The following is a 21,846-nucleotide window of genomic DNA, read 5'->3' as shown; positions in this document are numbered from 1 at the left end:
CGACAGCGGTGAGGGCCGCAGGGGCCGGAGGCGGCGCGGGCCTTGCCGGGCGCGGCCGCGGGGGCCTCGGGGCGGGCGGGGAGGTGCCGGCCCGCGCGGGGTGGGAGGCGGGGACTTGGGCGGCCGCGGCCCCGGGGGGCGCGTCCGGAGGCTCCGGGCTGCTCCTCTGGGAGGTCGGGGCGCACGGCTGCAGACCCGAAGGGCCGAGCGCGCGGGATGCGTTCCCGAGCGCTTGTTCCTGCCTCGCGTGTGACCTTGGTCGAGTCGCGAGATCTGTGGAGTTGGAGAGACCCAGGTTCGAATCCTAGGACTACAAGCTTCTTCACTCTGTGACCTTGGGCAAGTTGCTTCACCTTTCTGTGCCCCAGTTCTTGCATCTGAGAAGTGTATTAGTTAAGCTGAGCGGTGTGAGCTAAAGAAGGCAAAGTGCTTAGTGCCTCACCTGTTGTAAAGAAGCTCTAAGTAAATGTTAGCTAGTGTCATCATCAGCATCGTTGTGAAGACGCACTTCTCTGAAGAATGGGGATATTTCCAGAACTCGCCTCGTGGAGTTGCTGTGAGGTTTAGATGCGGTAAGGCAGGTAAAGCCTTCAAGCACATATCTGCGGAGTTATTATTAAATCTCTGACTGGTTCAGTTTCCTCATCTGTAAGCTGGAGTAACAGCAGATCTGCCTGACAGGGCTGATGTTAGTGTTCAGTGTGTCTGCGTATATAGTGTTGGGAACAGTGCCTGGTACAGCAGCTTGACAGCGTTTGCTGTTACTGTGCTATACCAGAGGGGCACTGGGGGTGGGTCACTCCATTTTTTGTGTTTTAGCCACATACACACTCCTTGAGATACTGCTCCTTCTGTGGTTCGTAGACCAGCGTGCAGCACCTAGTAAGTGCTTAATACGCATTTGTTGAATGAATGGACACTGAGTGTCCTTAGGGAAGATAGACTGGTTTCTAGCAAAGGATGGAGCCTTTTGGAGATATTTGGAGTATGGCAGATGATCAGGTGTTTGGGGTGACCTAGAGTTCAGGGAGGCAGGCCCCAGGAGGTTTATGGGAATGTAGCTGAGGTGCTGGGATTATATGGAGGCTTGGGAGCAGCTAAGTTTATTGACTGGACCTGAGTTGAGTGTGGGGTAGAGGGTCATATGACTGGAGGTAGAGGTGAATGGGTGGTAGAGCCCATGGATTGTTAAGAAAATAGGGACCAAGCCCCCTGTGAGACCTAGAATTCAGGAATGCTGGGTGGTGGTGTGATACATGGGTCATGGAAGCAAATCATTTTGGGTCTCACTGGTGAAGCTGGGCTGGGATGTGGTCAGTGGTTTGGATCAGGTGGAAGATGGCTGAAGTTTCTGTGGTTGCTGGTAGAGGAAAGATGTAAGGGGAAAAGTTAAGGCCTAACCAGTGTGGCTGGGAAGAGAGAGAGGTGGAGGAAGGATTGGTTTGAATGAAAGAAAACTGAAAACCGTGTAGGCTTGAACTTGGGCATAGCTTTTGTGTTCCTCCTGGTTGTGAGGCATATGCCTTTACAGGATTTGTTTTCTTCTCTCATCTCACTTCTGAGTTTTGGGCATGATGGTGATCTCTCTTTTGGAGTTACAGTCAGCCCACTGTGGTCAGAAGTCTTTACCCTTCTACAACACCTTGAGCCAGTGTTGATATCCAAAGATGAAAGTCTGAAACTCAGCAAGATGTAGCTTGTTGGCTTTTCCCTCCCCTGTGAAACCCAGGGGATGGTCTTGGCCCGCTTTCTCACAGTGCATTTTGGATGGTATATTGATTTTCCACTCAGAACTCAGGTGTGGGAAAAATTTGTCTGATCTATGTGGTCTGGCTCCCAGTTCAGTCTGAGCAAGTAAGACCTGGGCCAGGGAGAGCAAGGAGATGCTTGGCTGGTTGATTTCTCCTGACAGTGAGCTGATAAACCAAGGCAGCAACTTAGGAAACAGGGAGATGGTAGCCAGAGGGGTTCAAAATAAGCTTTGCAGCTGAGCCTGACATCATCACCTCCCTGCACTGGGCCCCTTGAGTGTCTGTGTCCTTAAGGTGTATCAAGTGATTTCACAGACACATTTTCATCTGATTCTCATCCATTCATTGCCTGTGTGGTTTGTCAAATAACAAAACCAAGGCTCAGAGGAGGTGACTGGCCTGCCCCAAATCACACAGCTTTTCAGCTAAGCTGAGAGTTGGGGTACATCCCTGTAGATGTGCGTGAGGGCAGCTGGTGTGCTGGCAAATGGTAGGCCTCAATGAACATTAGCTTCTGTATGACCTGGTGTTCTCCTTCCCGCTCTGCCACATTGTACTCTCTTCCTGGCTTTGGCCTCTCTCTTCTTTCTGTGCTCTCTCTCTTGCTCTTCCAACATTGGTTGTTGGTTTGAAAAAGCATCCACTGGGCCCAGTCACTCTGATTCTTAGAACCTGGAAGTTAGATGGCCATCAGAGACCTAGTTAAAGCTTTTTACTTTACAGATAAGTAAACTGAGGCTGGAGGGGTGTGTGACTTGTTTGAGGTCACACAATGAGGTAGTTGCTGAGGCAGGATTAAAGTTAAGACCAATAGGCTGGGGTACGGGTGAGAGTGGTGCATGTCTCTAATCCCAGCAGAGGCAGGTGGATATCTGTGAGTTCCAGGGCAGCCTGGTATACATAGCAAGTTCCAGGCTAGCCAGAAGCAGCACACAGAGCAGGGGGTAATGGCCAAGGGTGGCCTCTCTTGGCTGCCGAGAGGCATCAGGTGTGCTGGGGCCTGTGCCCCTTGCAGGGTAGCAGGCTTTAGGGCTAGGTGATGGATGTGGGTATAGGGATGATTTGGCTGAGGTGAAAGCAGGTCCCTCTGTTGCTTTGTAGACCAGTCTGTAGGGATATTTGGGAGATGATATGTTTTGGTTTCTGCCCTCTTGAGGGAGTGTTGAAGGTTGGTATCAGATCTGTGGCAGTGGACCATGTGGTGACTAGTGGGGTCTTTCTGCAGCCAAGGATTTCAGGTCCCCTGCAGCGGAGGCTGGGGGTACAAGCAGGGGCCAGTGCTGTCACCACTGACAGCACCTCCTGTCTGTTATAGGCATGAGATTTGGGTAAAATTTACTTTAAAATAAAAAAGTATTCTGCTGCCTCTCCTCCCCCCAATGTGTGACAGCCACTGTTTTGGCTTCTGTTAATGCTGCAGTAACAACACTATATAGTGTGGCAGTCACCATGCCTGGCATTCGTTCAGCCATCAGTTCATGTAAGAGTGCTGTTGGTGGCTACTCAGTATAGGGCCCAGCTCACAGCACCGAATGCACAGGTGAGTGAGGTATGGTGTGGGTGCTAAAGGAGCTCACAGAGTGAGGCCAGACATGAGCTTTTAGCTGAGTAAGCTGGACCTAGAGGACTCCAGGAGGAAGCAAAGGAGGCTACAGAGCCCATGGGGTGTTGGCATCAGGCAGAGTGCTGCAAAGATCAGCCCAGAACTTGGGCTCTTCTTGGGCTTAGCAGGAAGCCTCATGGTGGGACAATGAGGAAGTGGTGCTGAGCAAGAAAGCTGCAAGGCGGGGGCTGAGCGACAGGTGCCCCGGGTGCAGGACCTGTGTGCTCTGGAGGCTTCACCCTCAGCCGTCTTTGGGGAGGTACGACCACTGGGTGTAGTTAGAGGAGCAAGTTCTTCCCACCAACTTACTCACTGGAGACAAGCCAGGGAGAATGTCAGGGATCAGGTTAGAAAAGCAGCTGTAGGGCTGTCTGCAGTCGTGGTTTGCTGCTTAGGTTACTGAGGCTGGGGGTAGAAAGTGTTGTCTTTGAGAATGGGATGAAAGCTGTGGGCTTCTCTTATGATAGGTACATGTGCTTACATTTTGCATTCAGTCACAGGGCATTTATGAGATCCTAGGGTATGAGCTCTTGGTACCTTTCATGGCATTTCTGTTAAAAAATCCAACAGAAGGGACACGTGTAAGATCCCCTGGGATCACTTTATGCCAGATCACTTTATACCAGTTCCTGATTCGCGTTCAAAAGGATGCATGGTCATACATTAACAGGCTCTGGTTATGTGTGGTTTTTGTGTTAAGCCTGGTCTACATAGCAATGCTACGTTACTGGGATACAGTGTGTTTCTTCTTGTATACCCATTTCTACAAAAGTGAGGTTACTGGGTCACAAGGTCTAGGGCATTTAAATCTTGGGACTGCTGAAAGAAACTGAAGTCATTTACAGTTCCACTGAAGGGGTTGAAAGTGCCCTATCAAAAGTTGGGGATGTGGCTCAATTGGTAGAGTACCTGCCTCATATACACAAATTCATGAGTTCAGTCCTGAGCATGGGCATAAACTGGGTGTGTTGGTACACACCTTGACCCTAGCACTGGGGAGGTAGAGGCAAGAGGATTAGAAGTTCAAGGTCATCCTCTGCTACATAGTAAGTTGAAGTCTAGTCTGGGCTACATGACACCCTATCCCCCGACTCCCTCATACCTCCCCCAAAAAGGAAGAAATGATCAAGTAAGTCCATCAACTATCTTAGCAGTAGGTATCCAGTGGTGCTTGAGAAACTAGGTTTGGATCTCTCTTCAACCTTGGGGAGGCACCTTAGGTAAGCTGTTTGGCTTCTTTGAGGCGTCCTCATCTGAGGAGATACAGTTGGAATTCTGGGGCCTACCATGCAGGCAGAACTAGATGTGTGTTAATCCTTTTTAAGGTCCATTGACCTATCCACTCAGGCGATGGGGGCAGGACATAAGGCTGACCAGAGCCATTGTGTGTGGAGGTCAGGGGGAATCGAGGCTCATAATGTGTAAGAGCAGTAAGTGTAGTCAAGTAGGTGTCCCGCAGACTCTCCTGCCCCACCCACTCAGCCAGCACTAGCTGAGCTCAGGGAGATGGCTGACAGTTGGTTCTGCTTATGTGGCCTCAGTTCCCTTACCTGCAGAGTAGTTTTGATAAAATGAAGGGCTCTTCCAGAGTTCCAGCTCTTGTTTGAAACTACTTACCAACTAAAGTGGTGTGCAGTTTTCTAAGGATTGTGTTGAGGGTGCACTTGGGGCTGGTCTCGTGGTTGACCTTCCCCCTGTTCACCTATCTGGTGTCTCCCTCCAGGCTGCTGGGGCAGCCCTCAGCACGGTGCCTGGGCATGAGTCCTCTGTTTTCTCCCCCAGGGATCTGTGGGCAGCTTGTCTTATGTGAGGATGAAGGAAAAGGTCAGAGATAGAGTGGAGGAGATGTTCTTGGTGTGTGACTGGTTTGGGGCATAGAACTTGGTCTTGGGAAATCCTGGCCCCACTATGCTTCTTGAGTTGGTACTTGGCAGCATCTCCTCCGGATGGGCTAGAGGGAGGGACCTACCACCTGCTCATCTCTGTGTTCTCTCCTGCAGGTGTGGGCAAGAGCAGCTTACTTTTACGATTTGCAGACAATACCTTCTCAGGTGAGTCTTCACTAGGTGGTGTTGGTGTGCTTGTGGTTTGAAATCCTGTCCCCATCTGTAGGGCTGCAGAACCCACCTGCTTCTGCCTGATTCAGGTTGCTGGATGAGGGGGGATGAAGTTTGGAGGCTTTGGTCAGGAGCCTCTGTGTTCTGCCTAATCCATCTCTTGTTCACAAAAGCCTGTTTATCATTCCTCTCTTTCCTACCCCCAGCCTCCTGTGCCCACCATTTAAAAGTTTAAAGTCCTACTGGGCATGGTGGCACACACACCTTTGATCCCTGCACTTGGGAGGCAGAGGCAGGTGGATCTCTGTGAGTTCAAGGCCAACCTGGTCTACATAGCTAGTTCCAGGGCAGCTGGGACTGCAGAGAAACCCTGTCTCAAAAAGACCAAAAAAAAAAAAATTTAAAGTCCTACTAGATCATGCTTGTATGAAATTTCCAACAGGAAGGTATCTGTAATGTGAGAATGACAGTTGTCCCTGCGCCCTCTGCTGCCCTGGGAGGCTCTGTTCAGTGTGGGTTGTGTCTTTTTCCACTTTTCCCTGACTCTACTTGTGTTCAGGGACTCACCTTCCTCTGTCAGGAGACCAGCTGCTGCCTTGCTACAGCTGACCACCAGTGCAGGTGCTTATGAAGGATTCATTAGTATGCTTTGGTAGCTTCTGTGTTAAGGGATGCTGAGTTACTGGGATACATTGTATTTCCTATACACTTTTCCACAGAAGCTATACTGGGTCACAAGGTCTGGGGTATTTAAACTTTTCTTGGTATTGCCAACTTGCTTTGCAATTTAAAATTTTTATTATTTAAAAATTTTTTATTATTTTTATTTATTTAAAATATTTTATTTATTTTATTTTATGTGTACAAGTGTATTGTCTGCATATATGTGAGTGTACCCGTGTAGTGCAATGCTGCGGAGGTCAGAAGAGGGTTTTGGATTCCCCTGGAACTGGAGTTAAGGATGGTTCGTAGCCACCATGTGGGTGCTGAGAATCAAACCTGGGTTCTCTGCAAGAGCAGTCAGTGCTCTTAACCACTGAGCCATCTCTCCAGCCCCATTTTTATTTTTTATGTGTATGAATATATTGCCTGCATGTATATACGTGCTCCTGTGTCATGCAGTGCCTTCGGAGGTCAGAAGAGGACGTTGGATCTCCTTGAACTGTAGTTACAGATGTTTGTTAGTTGCCATATGGGCGCTGGGAACTGAATCCACGTCCTCTGTAAGAACAGTCAGTGCTGTTAACCACTGAGCCATCTCTCCAGCCCCTTAAATTTATTTTTTATGTGTATGAATGTTTTGTCTGCATGTACTTAACTGCACGTATGTGCATTTCCCACAGAGGCCAGAAGAGAGTGTTGGGTCCCCTGGAACTGATTATGAACAGTTGTTAGTCACTACAGTACTAGGAACCACTGAACTATCCCTCCAGCCCCAGCTTTAAAATTTTCTAAATTACATTTTATTTATTTGTGGCAGGGCACATGCCACAGTGCATGTGTGGAAACCAGAAGACATGCAGGAATTGGTTCTCTTCTTCTATCGTGTGGGTCATGGGATCAAGCTCATGTTGTCAAGCCTGACTGCAAGAGCTTTTTCCCACTCAGTCTTGCCAGCCCCCAAACTGCTTTCAAAGAAACCATGGTCATTTGCACGTCTCTGATCAGTGCTTGAATTTTGCTAAGCTGATAGGCAAAAAGTACTGTCTTGTTCACTCTCATAGCTCTGCCTTCCCTGGTAAGGTTGAACCAGGATGGTTATTAAATGTGTTACATTCAGGCTAGAGAGATGGCTCAGTGGTTAAGAACACTGGTTGTTCTTGGAGAAGACCTGAGTTCGAATCCCAGCACCCACATGGCAGCTAACAACTGTCTGTAACTCCAGTCTCAGGGGTTCCAACAGCCTCTTCTGACCTCTGCGGGCATTGCACGACATGGATGCACTTACCTACATGCAGGCAATACACACATACACATAAAATAAAAATAATAAATAAAATTAAAAAGAAAAAGTATCACATTCACTCCAGGGGCTTCTGGTTGGTTTGACCTTTGACAGCGGATTGAAGTATGATGGTTTGTGAGGACTTACCCCTGATGTCAGGGACAGGTACACTTAGGAAGTGATTATATGGCTAATCCCTCTCAGTGGAGAAGTGGGTTTTGCCCCTTTCCTGCCCCAGTAACAGCTCTGCAGCCACCGGTGCTGGACAGAGCGGCCCTCTCTGGGTGACCTGAAGTGGGACTCCTCATTGTCACCTGATTGTTGTAGTGTCATCTGAGAGTGCACATCACAGGGCCAGAACCTAGTACTCACTTGATAAATGCCACGGTTTGCCATTGGTATGATCTTCTGTTCAAGAGTGGCTGCCTAGCATCTTCTACTTATACTGGCAAACATCCATCTTCCTTTCCACTGTTCCTCTAACCCTCCATCCAGTCAGCTTCCCCTTGGGGCTTTATTTTGGCACTATCTTTCCTTTCTGTGTTACTGTTGGATCCCACTAGAAGTTATGGCCTCCTACCTACCGCATCAGCACTGCTGAGCTTACCTTGTTAACAACCAGCTTGCCCGGCTCTCCTGTTTGAAACCTCAGTTGCACTCTCTGGCCTAGCAGTTTGTGAAACCCTAGCAGGATTTCTCTACTTTGCCATCCTCGATACTTTGGACCCTGCAGATCATGTTGTGGGGCAGTGTCTAGGCTGGATGTACCCACTAGCTGCCGATAACACCATGACAACCAAAAATGTCTCCATCCAGATGATACCTTTTTTGAATTTTTTTTTTTTTTTTGTCTTTTTTGAGACATGGTCTCCCTGTAGCCCCAGCTGGCCTAGAACTCACTCTGTAGACCAGGATGGCCTTGAACTCACAGAGCTCTGCCTGCCTCTGCCTCCCAAGTGCTGGGACTAAAGGCATGCGCCACCACACCTGGCTTTTTTTGATTTATTTATTTTTATGTGTATGAGTGTTTTGCCTGCATGTATCTAAATGCACCTGTGCATGAATGCCCATGGGGGCCTGAAGAGGGTGTCAGATTTCCTAGAACTGAAGTTACTTATGGTTGTTAGCTGCTATGTGGGTGCTGTGAACCCAACCTGGGTCCTCTGCAAGAGCAGCCAATGCTCTTAACCACCGAGTCATCTCTCCAACCTCACGTGTGTTAGTCTTTTGAAAGATGCTCTGTGTTGGGGCTGGAGAGATGGCTCAGCGGTTAAGAACCCTGACTCTTCTTGCAGAAGACTGGGGTTTGAATCCCAGCACCCACCTGGCAGCTAACAACTGTCCGTAACTCTAGTTCCAGGGGATCCAGTGACCTCTTCTGTCCTTTGCCAGCATTGCACAACATGAGTGCACTTACCTACATGCAGGCAATACACGCATACACATAAAATAAAAATAATAAATATTTAAAACAAACAAGAAAGATGCTCTGTGGTAGGCTCTGGGTGGAATGAGACTTGACCTCTTAGTAGTCAAGTGTTTGTCAGCCTGGACTAGACTGTACCACCAGGCACCCATTTTCCTCAAATCCAGTATCTTCTGTACCGCTACCCTGAGAGCTGTTTCAAAGGCACCTTATTCCCCTGGTGAGCATGCTCATTGCCCCTCTACCACACACATAACAGTGCGAGTTCTCAAAATGGTGCAAAGGGCTGGAGATCTGGGCCTGACCTCCCCTCTCCCCGCCTCAACAGGCAACATTGCTGTTTTGCTACCATCTCAGGCGGGAGCAGTGTTTTCAGACTGAATCTCAGGTCTCGTTTATGTCTTAGTAAGTCAGTTTTGTGGGTGTGCCCCATTCTCAGGCCATAGCCAACCTGTCCCCACTCTGCCATTCCTCTAGAGTCTGTTCTCCCAGCTAAATCCTGCTGTAGTTCCTCTGTGGCATGATTCTCAGGCCCTTCTCAGTCTTTACACCGGTATCCTGTCTCACTGGGTTGTGGGTCCATCAGGGCAGATTTGTTTTCTTTGTTCAGGGCTGTCTTTAGGCTCTTGACTGTGTGGGGGTTGTAGGGACCAGAATGTCCCCTGTGGGTTTAGGATGTGGCTCTGGACAGGGCTCCCTGCTGGCCCTCAGTGATGATCCACAATGTGTGCAGGCAGCTACATCACCACGATTGGAGTGGACTTCAAGATTCGGACTGTGGAGATCAATGGGGAGAAGGTGAAGCTGCAGATCTGGGACACAGCAGGGCAGGAGCGCTTCCGCACCATCACCTCCACGTGAGTCCCCCTGAACCCTCACCTTGGACGTGTACATGAAGCTGAGTGACAGTGCTGGTTGTGGTAGAAATGTCCCTGGGTGGGTCCCTGAGGCTGGTGGGATGTAAGGAAGTGAGCCGGCTGCTGGCCTCAGTGGGCACTATTGGCTGTGCCCTTTCTCTTCCTGAAGATGCAAGAGGCAGCCACAGTGGCTGTGGCTGCTGCCGGGGCTGGGGGCAGCAGTGGCTAAGCACCTAACTCCGGTGTCTGGCAGACAGTGACCATGTCCCCACCCACCCCTCAGGCACTTGGCTTTACCCACTGGCAGCTCCTTTCCCTTCAAATGGCAATAGCAGCATTTTGCCTCACCAGGTAGCCGTGACACACCTTTCCCAAGCACCCACTGAGCCAGTGAGAGTTTTTGGCAGGTGTCAGTTCCGCAGACTGCTCACCTAACCTGACTCCTCAGAGATGGCTCTCAGGAGGCCTGGGAGGAACATAGGTATGTGGGAGGCACTTCCTCTACCTCCCCAAGCTGGGAACTGGGAAAGCCACTGTCTAGCATGGTGCCCTCCATTGCTGCTGCAGTGTCTTTGCGGAGCTCTGCTGCTGACGGGAGGAAACCAGCTCTGGTGCTGAGGCCTGCAGAGGCTCTTGGTTCTTGAGTTGTTGGTGGAACAGGTTCCAGGAGAGAAGAGCATCTGAAGGCAGACAGTTTGGGATTTAAATTTCTTTTCCGCTCTGTGTCCTTGGGCAAGTTGCCTGTATTCTGTGCTTGTTTCCCAGAGATTTATCTTTAGAATTTGCTTGAGTGCTGAGGCTTGTGTCCAGGTCCCTTGCTCTGGGCTTTCCATGGGTCATCTCCACAGTCTTCTGTGTGCTGTGCTACTGTTATCCCTTTTGGACAGATAAAGGCACTTATAGTTTTTCTTCTTTAGTTTTGTTTTCTGAGACAGGGTCTCACTCTGTAGCCTTGGCTGGCCTGGAACTTGCTGTGCAGACCAGGCTGGCCTTGAACTCAGAGAGTTCCCCTCCCAGCCGGTTTTGATAGTGGCATAGCAGAGTTTCTCCTCCAGGGCTCTGGAGGCCTGTGTCACTTCCACTGTCCTCCATACTCTCCCTCATTGGCACAGTGAACAAAGAACAGGAAGAGAAGTGCCACCTGCCCCTTGGGGAAGGGGACATACCTTGCTGTGGTTCATGGGTGGTAGGGCTTCTTGGATGGCATTTTACTAAATCAGATTTGAGAAGAGAAAATTGTTGAATATTTAAACAAGGATAGAGATAACATGATGTCAAACACAAAATCTGCCTGAATTCTAAAAATGAAGGGAGAGCGTCAAAGAAGTTTCCAGCTGGTGGCAGACTCTGAATCACCTAGGGTGGCTCTTAAGGACTGGTCCAGCTCAGGCTCAGTGCCTGGCACCGACCATGGTGCCCTGAGGACAGGTGTGAGGAGCCAGTGCTGTGGGAGCAGCCTGTCCTGCAGATTAGGCTTGGCTCAAACGTGGTCAAGGCTGGGTGCAGGGCTTGGACCTGGGCACTCCTCAGCTTTCCCCAGCCACTGTCCTCAGCAAGTAGGTCCAGGGAGCATAGTCCTAATGCACGTCTTGGCCCCATAGGTATTATCGGGGGACCCATGGGGTCATTGTGGTTTACGACGTCACCAGTGCCGAGTCCTTTGTCAACGTCAAGCGGTGGCTTCATGAAATCAACCAGAACTGTGATGATGTGTGCCGAATATTAGGTGAGGCTAGATCCCAGGGGTAGGGACAGTGGGAGGGCAGCAGCTGGTGCTTCTTTGGGTGACTGACTGTGCTTTGTCTTAAAGTGGGCAATAAGAACGATGACCCTGAGCGGAAGGTGGTGGAGACAGAGGATGCCTACAAATTTGCAGGGCAGATGGGGATCCAGCTGTTTGAGACCAGTGCCAAGGAGAATGTCAATGTGGAAGAGGTGAGGCCTGGCTGAGCCGAGTGGAGGGGGAGGTGAGGGCCCATGAGCTTTGGCTATACTGTACTGATCCTGTTTCCAGCACAGCCCTCCTCTCTGACTCCTGGCCTGCTCAGGGCATCTGAGTGACCATTTATTTAATGCCTGCTGTTGGTCAGACATTGTGCCAGGTCCTTTAAAAAAATTATTTAAAAAGAGTTATTTTTATTTTGTGCATATGAGTGTATTGCCTGCAAGTATGTAAATGCACCCATGTTGTGCAATGCCCACAGAAGGTCAGAAGAGGGTGTCAGATCCTCTGGAATTGGAGTTAAGGATGGTTGTTAGCCTCCATGTGGGTGCTGGGAATCGAACCCAGGTCCTCTGCAAGAGCAGCCAGTGTTCTTAACCACAGAGCCATCTCTCCAGCCCCAGGTCTTAGCTCTTATATCACCAGTCTTCTGGTGTAGATACCATTATTTCCATGATCTTAATAACTTTAGGAATATCATATAACCAATGAGAGGAGTCAAGCCTAGGTCTTCCCCACCCCCAAAGCCATGCACTTTACACTCCTGCTGTCTTCCTGTTGGCCGACCCGTCACCTTTTCCTCCCACTTCACCTCCCTTGGTTGCTTGCTTTCCTGGCCTCCAGAGCTTAAGTGGGTTCCAGTGGGCAGCTGAGAGGCTCCTTGGGATGGTCAGCATTGTATGTGGGTGGAGCCTCCATCAGGCAGACAGCTCTGGACTTGTGCCTGCTGGGAGGCAGCTGTGATTCTGAGAAAGAAAAGCTAGAGTCTGTGTGGCCCACTCATCAGCCTCAGGGTAATCCAGAGGCTCTAGGGAAGTCAGGTTCTTATTGTGTGGGACCACAGGCCCCTCAGAGTGAGGCCAGGACTCAAAGCTACTTAGATTCTGGGCTTCATTTGTTCATCTGTAGATGGGAGTGAGAGCCCTGCCTTGCAAGTTGTGAGGATTAAGTGAACCGAGGTTTGCCTAGTGCCCCTTACCATGTGCGTGCTCCATAGATAATTGGCTTGGCTTCTTAAAGATTTTGTGTGTATCTGTATCTGTGTACAGAGTCTGTGCGTGTGTGCGTGCATGCGTGTGTACTGTGGAGGCCAGAAAGCATCTGATCCTCTGAAGCTGGAGTTACAGGCATTTGTGGGATGCTTGGCTTGTTATATGGATGTTGGGATCTAACGCTGGTCCTCATGATGGCACAGCAAGCACTCTTGATCGCAGGGCCATCTTTCCTACCCGTGACTCATCTTTTCTGGGACCTCTGCTCCTATCACTGAAGGTGTAGATATTCACCTTTTGGGGTACCGTGGAGGGGAGGTCTGTAGCTCGGTGGCTGCAGCTTTACCAAAAGGACAGGGAAAGGTTTTAGTCAAGACTGTGTGTGCCCCATGTGGGGAGAGAGGAGCATGAAGCCAGTGTGTAGGCTGTGGGTTCCTTCCGTCCATACACAGAACAGGCCACTTTTGTTTTGGCAGAAACTTCTAGTTGAAGGGAGGGTTCTTCCTCTATTAAGAAAAAGACTAAAGCTGGGCGTGGTGGTGCACGCCTTTAATCCCAGCATTCAGGAGGCAGAGGCAGGCAGATCTCTGTGAGTTCAAGGACAGCCTGGTCTACATAGTGAGTTCCAGGCCAGCTGGGGCTCCAGGGAGACCCTGTCTCAAAAAGACCAAAAAAGAAAAAAAAAAAAAAAAAGAAAAAGACTAAAAGGGACTGGAGAGATGGTTTAGCAGTAAAGACTGAGGTGTGCATACTACTCTTGGAGAGGACCTGAGTTTGGTTCCCAGCACTCATATTGGGAAGCTTACAACCTCTGTAACTCCAGCACCTGGGGATATGACTACTGTCATCTTTGTGGGCACCTGCACCTACATGCACACCCCCCCCCCCCAGAAAAAAAAAAAGACACTGGGTATGATGGTGCATGCCTTTAATCCCAGGCAGAGGAAGGCAGATCTCTGTGAGTTCAAGTCTGGTCTATATAGTTCCAGGTCAGCTGGAGAGCTACAGGGAGACCTTGTTTTAAAAAAGACCCCTTCCCCAGAAAAGACTAGGAAAATCTCCAAGATATTGACTTCCCCAAGCATATATAATAGCTCATGAGTTTTTACATTCCTTTTTAACCTTTAAAAAGGTTTTGAGGGCATCATGGTATACACTTCTAATCCAGCCCTGGAGAGGCAGAGGCAGGGCATTCATGAGTTTAAGGCCAAACTGGGGTATAGTGAGACCCTATCTCAAAAAAAGGGTTTTGAGGGCCCTGGAGAGATGGCTCAGTGATTAAGAACACTGGCTACCCTCACAGAGGATCCAGGTTCAGTTCCCAGAATCCACAGGACAGCTAACAACCTTCTGTAACTCCAGTTCAGGTAATCTGATGCCCTCTTCTGGCATGTAAGGGAATTGCATACATGGGTGCACTTAATTACATGCAGGCAGAAAGAACACTCATAAAATAAAAGCAAATAGATTTTTTTAAAAAAGTGTTTTGAGGATATACACACAGTTCACAAAGAGCAATAGAAAATGGCCTGGGGAGGTGTCTGTGTTGGCCAGCAGGGGCCTCCTCCACATGGTCTCAGGCAGCCCCACCCTGTCATCTCTCCAGATGTTCAACTGCATCACAGAGCTGGTTCTCCGAGCAAAGAAAGACAACTTGGCGAAACAGCAGCAGCAACAACAGAACGATGTGGTGAAGCTCACGAAGAACAGTAAACGAAAGAAACGCTGCTGCTAATGCCCCAGTCCACTGCAGAGACTGCACTGCGGTCCCTCCCCAGCCCGAGGCCCTCGGAGGCTCCTCGGGGGGACAATCTCAGTTTAGTGCCGTTATTTAAAGAATTCTCTCCACGTTTTTGTATTGGGAGGCGCCATCGGCACTTCCTCCCTTTTCCCCCTCAGAGTGCCAAGAAGGTGTTGGAGGAGCCTGCCCTTCCCCACTGGTGCCCTCTCTGCTGAGGCGCCTGGACATGGTGAGGACGCTGCCAGCCGAGCGACTGATTAACGAGTTTGTACATAGTGTATATTGCTTTAACCAGCTGCACACCTTCGGCCTGCTCTGGCTTTTGCCTCCTTACTGCCAACCTGCTGCAACAGACCCTCCCCAGCCCTCCTAGCCCATCTCACCGCCAGCAGCGCCCTGAGGAGCCAAGTCTTTGATCATTCGGGGCCCATGGAGTGTGTTCCACATGGCTCATTCTACCGTACAACTGCTCTGGGAGATGGGAAACACAGCTTTGATGCAGACCCTGCCCTCTGCTGGCCCCCAGCCTTCGGTTCCACAGAGGAAGTCAGTCCTGCCCTTTTGACCAACATGTTTCTTGTCCTGCCTTCTAGATGTCTCTGCTACAAAGCCAGGGGAGCCATGCCTTTTTAACTTACCAAGCATGTTTCAGTTCCAGCAGAAAGGGAGGGGTATACTTGTTCAGAGATGGAGCTTGGAGGAGAGAGCATTATTTTAACATAGAAGACGAAGCCAAATCAAATGAATTGAGTTCCTCACAATTATTTTAAGATTTGACTGGCTCAGTAGCAGAAGTTGCAACTGTCTGACTTTGGGTTCAGTGCTTTTAGAAAAAGTGCATGGCTTCCTATCATTGTGGAGCTAGGCTTCCCCTTATCTTGGGAAGGAGGGGCCTTGCACCTCTGTTCCTGTGGGCCCAGAGCCTCCCACTGGAGTTAGTCTGCAGTGTAGCACCAGGCACCTCTGATGCTGGGGCTGGAGCCAAGGGCTGCTGGACTATGGAGAAACACCTCCAAGCTGGGATGAGCAGCTTTGTATTACTGACGGAACTGTTTTAGTATGGAAGTGGTAGATTTCTTAGCTGGTGGGAAGAAGTGGCAGTGGGGTGGAGGCAGCCAATTTAGAGGCACCCCAATCTCCTGGAGGTAAAAACCAGGGCAATCTGCATTTGATTACTTCCCCCTTCCCCCAGGACACTTTGTTCCCTTTCCCCTAAAAGGATCACGTAACTGGGAAGAACAGATTTGGACATCATGATGTGTTTTATTAGATTTCTTTTCCTAAGCGATTTCCAGGCACAGTCCTGATTGGACAATCATCACAGATCACTGCAATTTTCCATGTTAACACTGTGGATGGGTTTTTAAATCAATAAAACTGGGGGTTTCTTCTCACCTGTCTCTCCACTTGTCCAGACTGTCAAAAGCTGAGTTTCTGCGTGACAAGCCTGTGCTTTGGAGCTTCAGGCTGGGGTTGGGGGCTGTGGGTCTAGGAAGGTGGGTCATTGGAGGACACTGCAGGGTCAAGCAGCAGGCGGCCACTCTAGCTCATTCAGACCAGCTGAGGTAGTCTATCTTCAGGACTGTCCTGGTTGACCAAGGGCTTGTAGGGATGCACAGGGGTCCTGGGGGGTGGGGTGGGTGTCACATGCCTCTGAGCACTCAGAAAACCAGCAAGGCGTGCTTGCCAATTCAAGCAATAAGAGGGTGATCTTGGGAACATCCAGCCCCAGCCTAAGTTAGATGCCTCCATGGCTTTTGGCACCTGGCTGTTGAGGCCCAGGTACTGGGGTGATTTGGGTAACAGTGTGCTTGTCCCACTGAGTGTTACATGCATGAGTGGGGTGGGAGGGTTGGGGTTGGGGACTCAGGGCTAAACTGGTATCCTGGTGGACCGGATGTGAAACTCCTGTCAAACTACAAACTTTTAAATGGTTTGCTAGGATTATTTCTGTATTGAAAGTTTCTAATTATGCTTTTTTAAAAAAATACTAAAAATAAAGGTTTAAGCTGCCACATTTTCTTCCAGGGTCCATTTGCTGCTTCCAGCTGTGCTCTGGGTGGGCTTGGCTTCTTCCACTCTTGGGCCCAGCTCTTGCTTCTCAGCCTGTGTCTTGCACAGGTCCCCATGGAGGGCCCTGGGACATTTTCGGAAGGCAAGTTCATCTCTGAGTGGATGGTTCAGGGTTGGTGTTTCCCCTCTAGGCTGAGCACTTGTGGGGAGATACCAGGGGAAGCTCTGTGTTTACTCTTCACATGTTGGAAGGACAAACACAGTGGAAGCCTCTGCCTGGAGTAAGTTGTTTCTGCCTGGAAGTTTCTGCCAAGCCGCAGGGCCTGAGGGAGTGGCACTGGCAACCCTGGTGGGGAGTCCAGGCTGGACAGGAGGGTGCAGGGCAGGGTGTTGCCACTCTCCACAATGGCCCCTTGTGAGCCCAATCCATCCATCCACTACTCCCTAGCCGCTGGTCCTAGCGCTACCCCAACAGCAGCAGCCAGTGCTGGCTTTGACATGTAAGGCACATATGGACCACACAACCTTCCACATACCCAGGAACCAAGGCAGAAGCTCTGTAGAAATTCATTTTATTCTTATTTAGACTATTTTCAAAAGAAGCAGTGATGCGCTGTTTTTCTAAAAATATGCCTTTATAGATTTATATATGTATATTATAAAATCCATACATGTATTTACATGATTGCTACATACAAAATTACAGCACTGTGGTATGTACATACCTATAAGTACATTCTTTCCACTCATCCCTGCTGTGCTTTTCCCTGGTGAGGGCAGGAGGCTGATCAGTGGGAAGCAGCTGGGGGCTGACCTCACCTAGCCTCTGGGTTGGGAGCCTCAGCAGAGGTTGGGGGGGCTGCTGTGGAAGGAGCAGAAGCAGGCTGCAGGCCTTGTCCCTTGTAGGCCTCGTGGGCAGTATCTGGAGGCTCCCAGCAGCCTCACCTCATCCACCCTGGGGCACCCACCCTGCCTTCAATGTGAGGATGGTTGATTAGGCCCCTCTGAGGCCATCCTGTGGCCTGTACTTGCTCGGCTTGGCCAAGAAGTTGTATTTGAGGTGGGAGGGGGCTGTGGAAGACAAGTGTCATCCTGGCCCTACCCAATGAAGAGGAAAGGGCTGGTTGGCTAAAGCCTACAGAGGACCAATGGGAACACTGCCTGGCCTAGGCCTCACTAGAGGGGTAAGGACTGCACTGGAAGAAGCTGAGAAGTAGTGGCAGCCAGAAGACAAGACCTTCCCTGGGGTACAGGATGGCCTCAACAGAGCTTGGGGCACAGCCCAGCTCTTAGGCCCCACAGCTGCAGGCTGTGCCTCCTGCCATACAGGGGCTCCAGCAGAGGTGCATGCACGTGTGTGAGGGGCTGGGTTGCCCCTTACTCCAGGGACAGTAGCCAGGGAAGGAGTAGAGGCTTGGGTCTCCTGAGGCATGCACAGGAGGGCCTCCATCTCTATTCCCTATCTTCTACACCCAAGGAGGCAGCAGAGCCTTTAGGGTGGGCTGTGATCAGCTGGCAGAGCCCATCAAGGGCCTGTGCAGGAGGTGACTTGAACCCTGCTCTGTAACAGGATCTTGGGGAAGCCCAGGCTCAGGCTTGGCTGGGCAGTGGGGACAGGGTTCCTGCCTGTCCCTTGTTGGTGAGCAGCCTTCAGAGGCCAAGTCAGGCCTCCACCTCAGTCTCCATTGCACTGACAAAAGGGAGTGGGCTTCTGGGACCAACTGGGCCCCAGGGTAGGTGGACAGGCAGTGCAGCTGCCCAGTCCCAGCTGGGGGCGGCAGGGAGATGATTGTACTGCCTTTTGAATTGCCTCTAGTCCCCCATCCTCAATGGCCTAACTCCTCCCAACTTAAATTTTCCTGAAGAAGGAGAAGAGCCACTTGCCATCTATGGTGTTGGGCTCATGCCCCCGCCCTGCACCTTGACCCCTGGAGAAGGCAGCAGCAGGCTGGCTCTGTTCCTTCAGGTGTGTGTCCATCAGCTGCCTGTCAATGACCCTGTGCATGTCATCCTGCAGAGAGAGGGAGGACAGGGATTAGTGGCTGCTCTTGCCTGGCCCTAGGGTTAGACAGGGAGGTGACAAATGTCAGAAGGATAAGGTAAGGATGAGAGATGGGATGAGTGAGTGCTGCAACTGGGGTTGGTGCCCCAAGAAAGCGGTGAATGTTAATACCATGCCAGGGCACAAAGGAGCCATACAGCACTTGGTCTTCTCAGGGCCAGTGTCATCCCCCCTGATGCTCTGTCCCTTCAGGCCTCAATAGGGCAGCCTCCATACCAACTCTGACCTGCCCTATGAGACTGTCCATGGTCTGGTTTGCCATTCTATCTTCAGCTAGCCTAGGGTAACTTCAGCTTGCTAGTTCTCTAGTCCAATGGCCAGGTCTAAGAGGCTGACTGTACCCTATTTTTCCCCCTTCCAGGCTGAGCCACTAATGTTCATGCACCAGGGGCAGTCCATTCTTGGGTTTGCCCTCACCCCTCTGACCAGGCTCCCATACAGCCGAAGTATGGGCATTGCCATCTTCAAGGGCTGTCCTGTATCAACTCAGTCCCATTACTATTTTTTATGGAGTAAGGATGTTTATACCTCTAAAATGCTGGTTGCCTAGAAAGTGTGCCCCTGTCTTACAGAAGCTTTGAGCACAGTTCCTTTGTACTGCTGGATTTTGCTTCTGGGTAAGACTCTGCCACAGATGGTTTGCAACCACTGTCTTGATGTATCTGGTGCTCTGAGTTAATTACCATCAGTTGTAAATGCAACACCACCTGCTTGTCTCTTAGCCTTTAATCCAGTTGTGGCTCTGTGATGTACTGGCAAAAAGACCATGAACCTTACTGGGCCAAACTCACAGAGACTCACTGCTTGAGTCCAAGCACATGACAGATGAGGCCCAGGTTGGGGTGGGCTCCCTGCAGGGGGGACAGATGGGCTCTATGGCTCTGAGCAGCCACTAGAGAAGACTGCAGGAAGTTGGATAGTCTGGCCCCCCTCCCAACTAGCTTGTCTATCACCTCTGTCTCCAAGTTCTGACTTGTGGTTGTCACCTGAATGTCTTTGCAGGTTTCAGAATGAAACCAAAGGACCTTTCTAACCCATTACAGGCAGTGGTGAGTACAAACCACACTGTCTATTGCTTACAGCCCGCACCTCTGCCCCTCTCTCCTCCCATCCTCCCCCTCCATCACACTCAGCTTCCTCTCTAGCTTTTTCCCTTCTCCTCATCTTTATCCTCTCTGCCAGCCACATTTTCCACTTGCCCTTCAGATATAACCCTGTGTTATCTTTTCTAACACGTGGCCCCCATTTCCAAGGTCCCAGTGTAGAATCCTTGGCACATTGCCCTGTACTTAGGACATGCTCAATGAAATATGTTGTTCAATACCTAAGAGAAGTCAAAATGACCTCTGAGCAAGTTCTTCCAAGTGTGCTTTCTCTAGCACATTCATTGTAAATTGAATTTTATACTTTAACCAACTCATCTAGGGAATTCCATGAAATGCATCTTCACAGCTTCACACAACCTACCTATGCTGATCACCATTGTTATTCCTGAGGCAAAACAATCCGTTTATGAGAAGGTGGTACCAAGAAACCAGGGTCAGCCTGTTAGTGCCGGGCCACATGCTACTCAGCTCGCTGGGCATGGCAATGATGTAAGGAAGGAAGCCAGGGCTTGATGGGACATCACACTGCACAGAGATGAGGCCAGGTTCTGGCACACAGAACATAGTGGGCCATGAGGGGCGGTGACAGAAGCAAGATGGAGATGGCAGTGGGAAACAGTGGGTAGGATACAAGGCTCAATCTCACCTCAAAGGCAGGAGGGGTGTACAACTAAAGCTGTTGATACAGGAACTGAGAAAGGCCACTAGATCAGAAACCAAAGGAGCCAGATAGTAAAAAGCCCTGAGGAAGCAAACTGTAGCCAGGAGAGAAGAGAGAACAGTGCTGGTAAGCCAGGGTTCTGGCCAGCTGGTTGCTGGTAGGAGTCAGGGAGCCAGTGACCTGTTAGCAGAGCCAGGACGACTCCAGAGGAGCCCTAGAGCAATGGTCACTGCTGCCTTGCTCATCACTGTGGGACTCAACCTAATCAAGTCACAGGTGGCTTTCCACTTGGCTGGCTGAAATTTCTTGGTGAGACATTAATACTGTATCTACATCCTGACATCAGACCACCTCTATCTTATCAATGAGTCACAATCCCAGGGCGGTAGGAAGCCATGGGGGACCCTGAAGATGATAGTCCTAGAAATGGACATACTGATACATTTTCTCCAGGGACTGTGCCAGTCCAGTGCTCTTTGGAAAAAGAAAGCTGCAGGCCTTTAAGAAGGGAAGGGCAGCAGCTGCCCCAGGGCTGCTGAGCTGGACCAGTTGTGAGTTTTCATTCAATCACATGGGGCTTCCCAGCTTCTCAATGTTAATAGTTGTCTCTCTGTCTAGTTTAAAACAAACCAGAATGACCAGAGGAGGGAGGGGAGGGGAGGGCAGGGTCCATTCCAAGTCTGGAGGTCACTACATCCCTGAGAGTGGCTGCCTGGGCTTTTCATCTTAAGAGCACTCTAAGGCATTATGGGAACCCAGGGGCTCTGTTCTGGATGTCTGCAGGTGGAAAACAGAGGCTCTCAGTCGCCAAGGCACATGGGATCTCTCATCACAAATGTCTTATAGATGCTGAGTTGAGAGATCCTTCCTAGAGCTTCCCCCACCTGGGCTTTACACTCCTGTTTACCTGCCAAGCCTCAAGCTGCTGCGAGAGGTTCAGTTTTTGCTGAATGGCATCCAACAGCTGGCTGTTGAGAGACATCATGTCCATCTTGCATTTGGCGAGTTCTAGCTCCACAGCGTTCTTCCTGCAAACAGATGAGCCAGGGTAAGAGTGGACACCCTGCATCAAGAGACATCTGCTTTAAAAAAAAATTATTTTTATTTTATGTGTATGAGTGTATTGCCCGCATGCATTTAAGTGCACCTGTGTCATGCAATGCCTGCAGAGGTCAGAAGAGGGAGTCAGATCCCCTGGAACTGGAGTTACAGACAGTTGTTAGCTGCCATATAGATGCTGGGAATCAGACACGGATCCTCTACAAAAGCAGTCAGTGTTGTTAACTGCTGAGCCATCTCTCCAGCCCCCAGCATCTGCTGCTTTATTGAAGACCTGGAGTCCACAGGGTAAGGAAATGTCCCAAATACAACAGGGTCACTGGAACTATGGTGTGTAACATACTTCCTAACTAAGCTGAAGGTGAAGGGATTATCTGTCATCTCCAAATCACACAGAAAAAGTGGTTAAAAGAGGCCAACACTTAAATGGGGACTGGAACTCAGAATCAAAGGTCTCACATAAAGGAGCTACTCACATCTACACACTGCAGGGTGGGGACCTTCTGCTTTGGGGAGGGACTGTTTTTGGTTAGCTATTCCCTCCTTAGAGGACTTGTTCCTAGATACAAAGAGAGCCACATGATGTCGTGACTAACACAACTTAGCTAATCCTAGTATCCAATTAATTGCA

At 50.1% G+C, this 21,846-nt stretch overlaps 2 protein-coding genes across 6 annotated transcripts in view; one reads left to right on the top strand and one right to left on the bottom strand.

Moving 5' to 3' along the window:
* Positions 1–185: 185 nt before the first annotated feature.
* On the top strand, positions 186–15,708 carry Rab35 (RAB35, member RAS oncogene family). Of its 2 annotated transcripts, none has more exons than XM_008840425.3 (6): positions 186–295; positions 5,355–5,405; positions 9,516–9,639; positions 11,241–11,365; positions 11,450–11,574; positions 14,180–15,708. In XM_008840425.3, the coding sequence occupies exons 1-6, from the start codon at positions 217–219 to the stop codon at positions 14,306–14,308; spliced, it is 633 nt and encodes a 210-aa protein (XP_008838647.1). In that variant the 5' UTR covers positions 186–216; the 3' UTR covers positions 14,309–15,708. The 2 variants fall into 2 exon arrangements, with proteins under 2 accessions (XP_008838647.1, XP_029423043.1); XM_029567183.1 differs by lacking the exon at positions 186–295 and adding an exon at positions 465–581.
* Positions 15,709–16,883: 1,175 nt separating this feature from the next.
* Positions 16,884–21,846, bottom strand: part of Bicdl1 (BICD family like cargo adaptor 1) — a 116,113-nt gene continuing 111,150 nt past the window's right edge. For 2 of the 4 annotated variants that reach the window (XR_607523.2, XR_003850761.1), the window contains 3 exons: positions 21,064–21,184; positions 20,142–20,250; positions 18,139–18,338 (listed from right to left, as the gene is read on the bottom strand). Coding sequence is in view for 2 of the 4 variants with exons in the window: in XM_008840403.2 (XP_008838625.1) it covers positions 18,177–18,338; positions 21,064–21,184 (283 nt within the window). In the remaining 2 variants the exon portion in view is untranslated. Of the gene's footprint in view, positions 18,339–20,141; positions 20,251–21,063; positions 21,185–21,846 lie in introns of all 4 variants that reach the window. The other 2 variants (XM_008840403.2, XM_008840393.2) reach the window with 2 other exon arrangements.

This window comes from Nannospalax galili, unplaced genomic scaffold (genome assembly GCF_000622305.1).
Source record: "Nannospalax galili isolate Female #2095 unplaced genomic scaffold, S.galili_v1.0 scaffold911, whole genome shotgun sequence".
NCBI lineage: Eukaryota > Metazoa > Chordata > Mammalia > Rodentia > Spalacidae > Nannospalax > Nannospalax galili.
The sequence above is the reverse complement of the archived record's forward strand: the minus strand, read 5'-3'. Positions and strand labels throughout refer to the sequence as shown.

Excerpts from the sequence above, each read along its gene's own strand:
- Rab35 (XM_029567183.1), top strand. The coding sequence starts at position 467 with ATGTTAGCTAGTGTCATCATCAGCATCGTTGTGAAGACGCACTTCTCT. Across the intron at positions 582-5,354 it reads GTTTAGATGCGGTAAGGCAG|GTGTGGGCAAGAGCAGCTTA; the intron begins GTAAAGCCTTCA and ends TCTCTCCTGCAG. Across the intron at positions 11,366-11,449 it reads TGATGTGTGCCGAATATTAG|TGGGCAATAAGAACGATGAC; the intron begins GTGAGGCTAGAT and ends TTTGTCTTAAAG.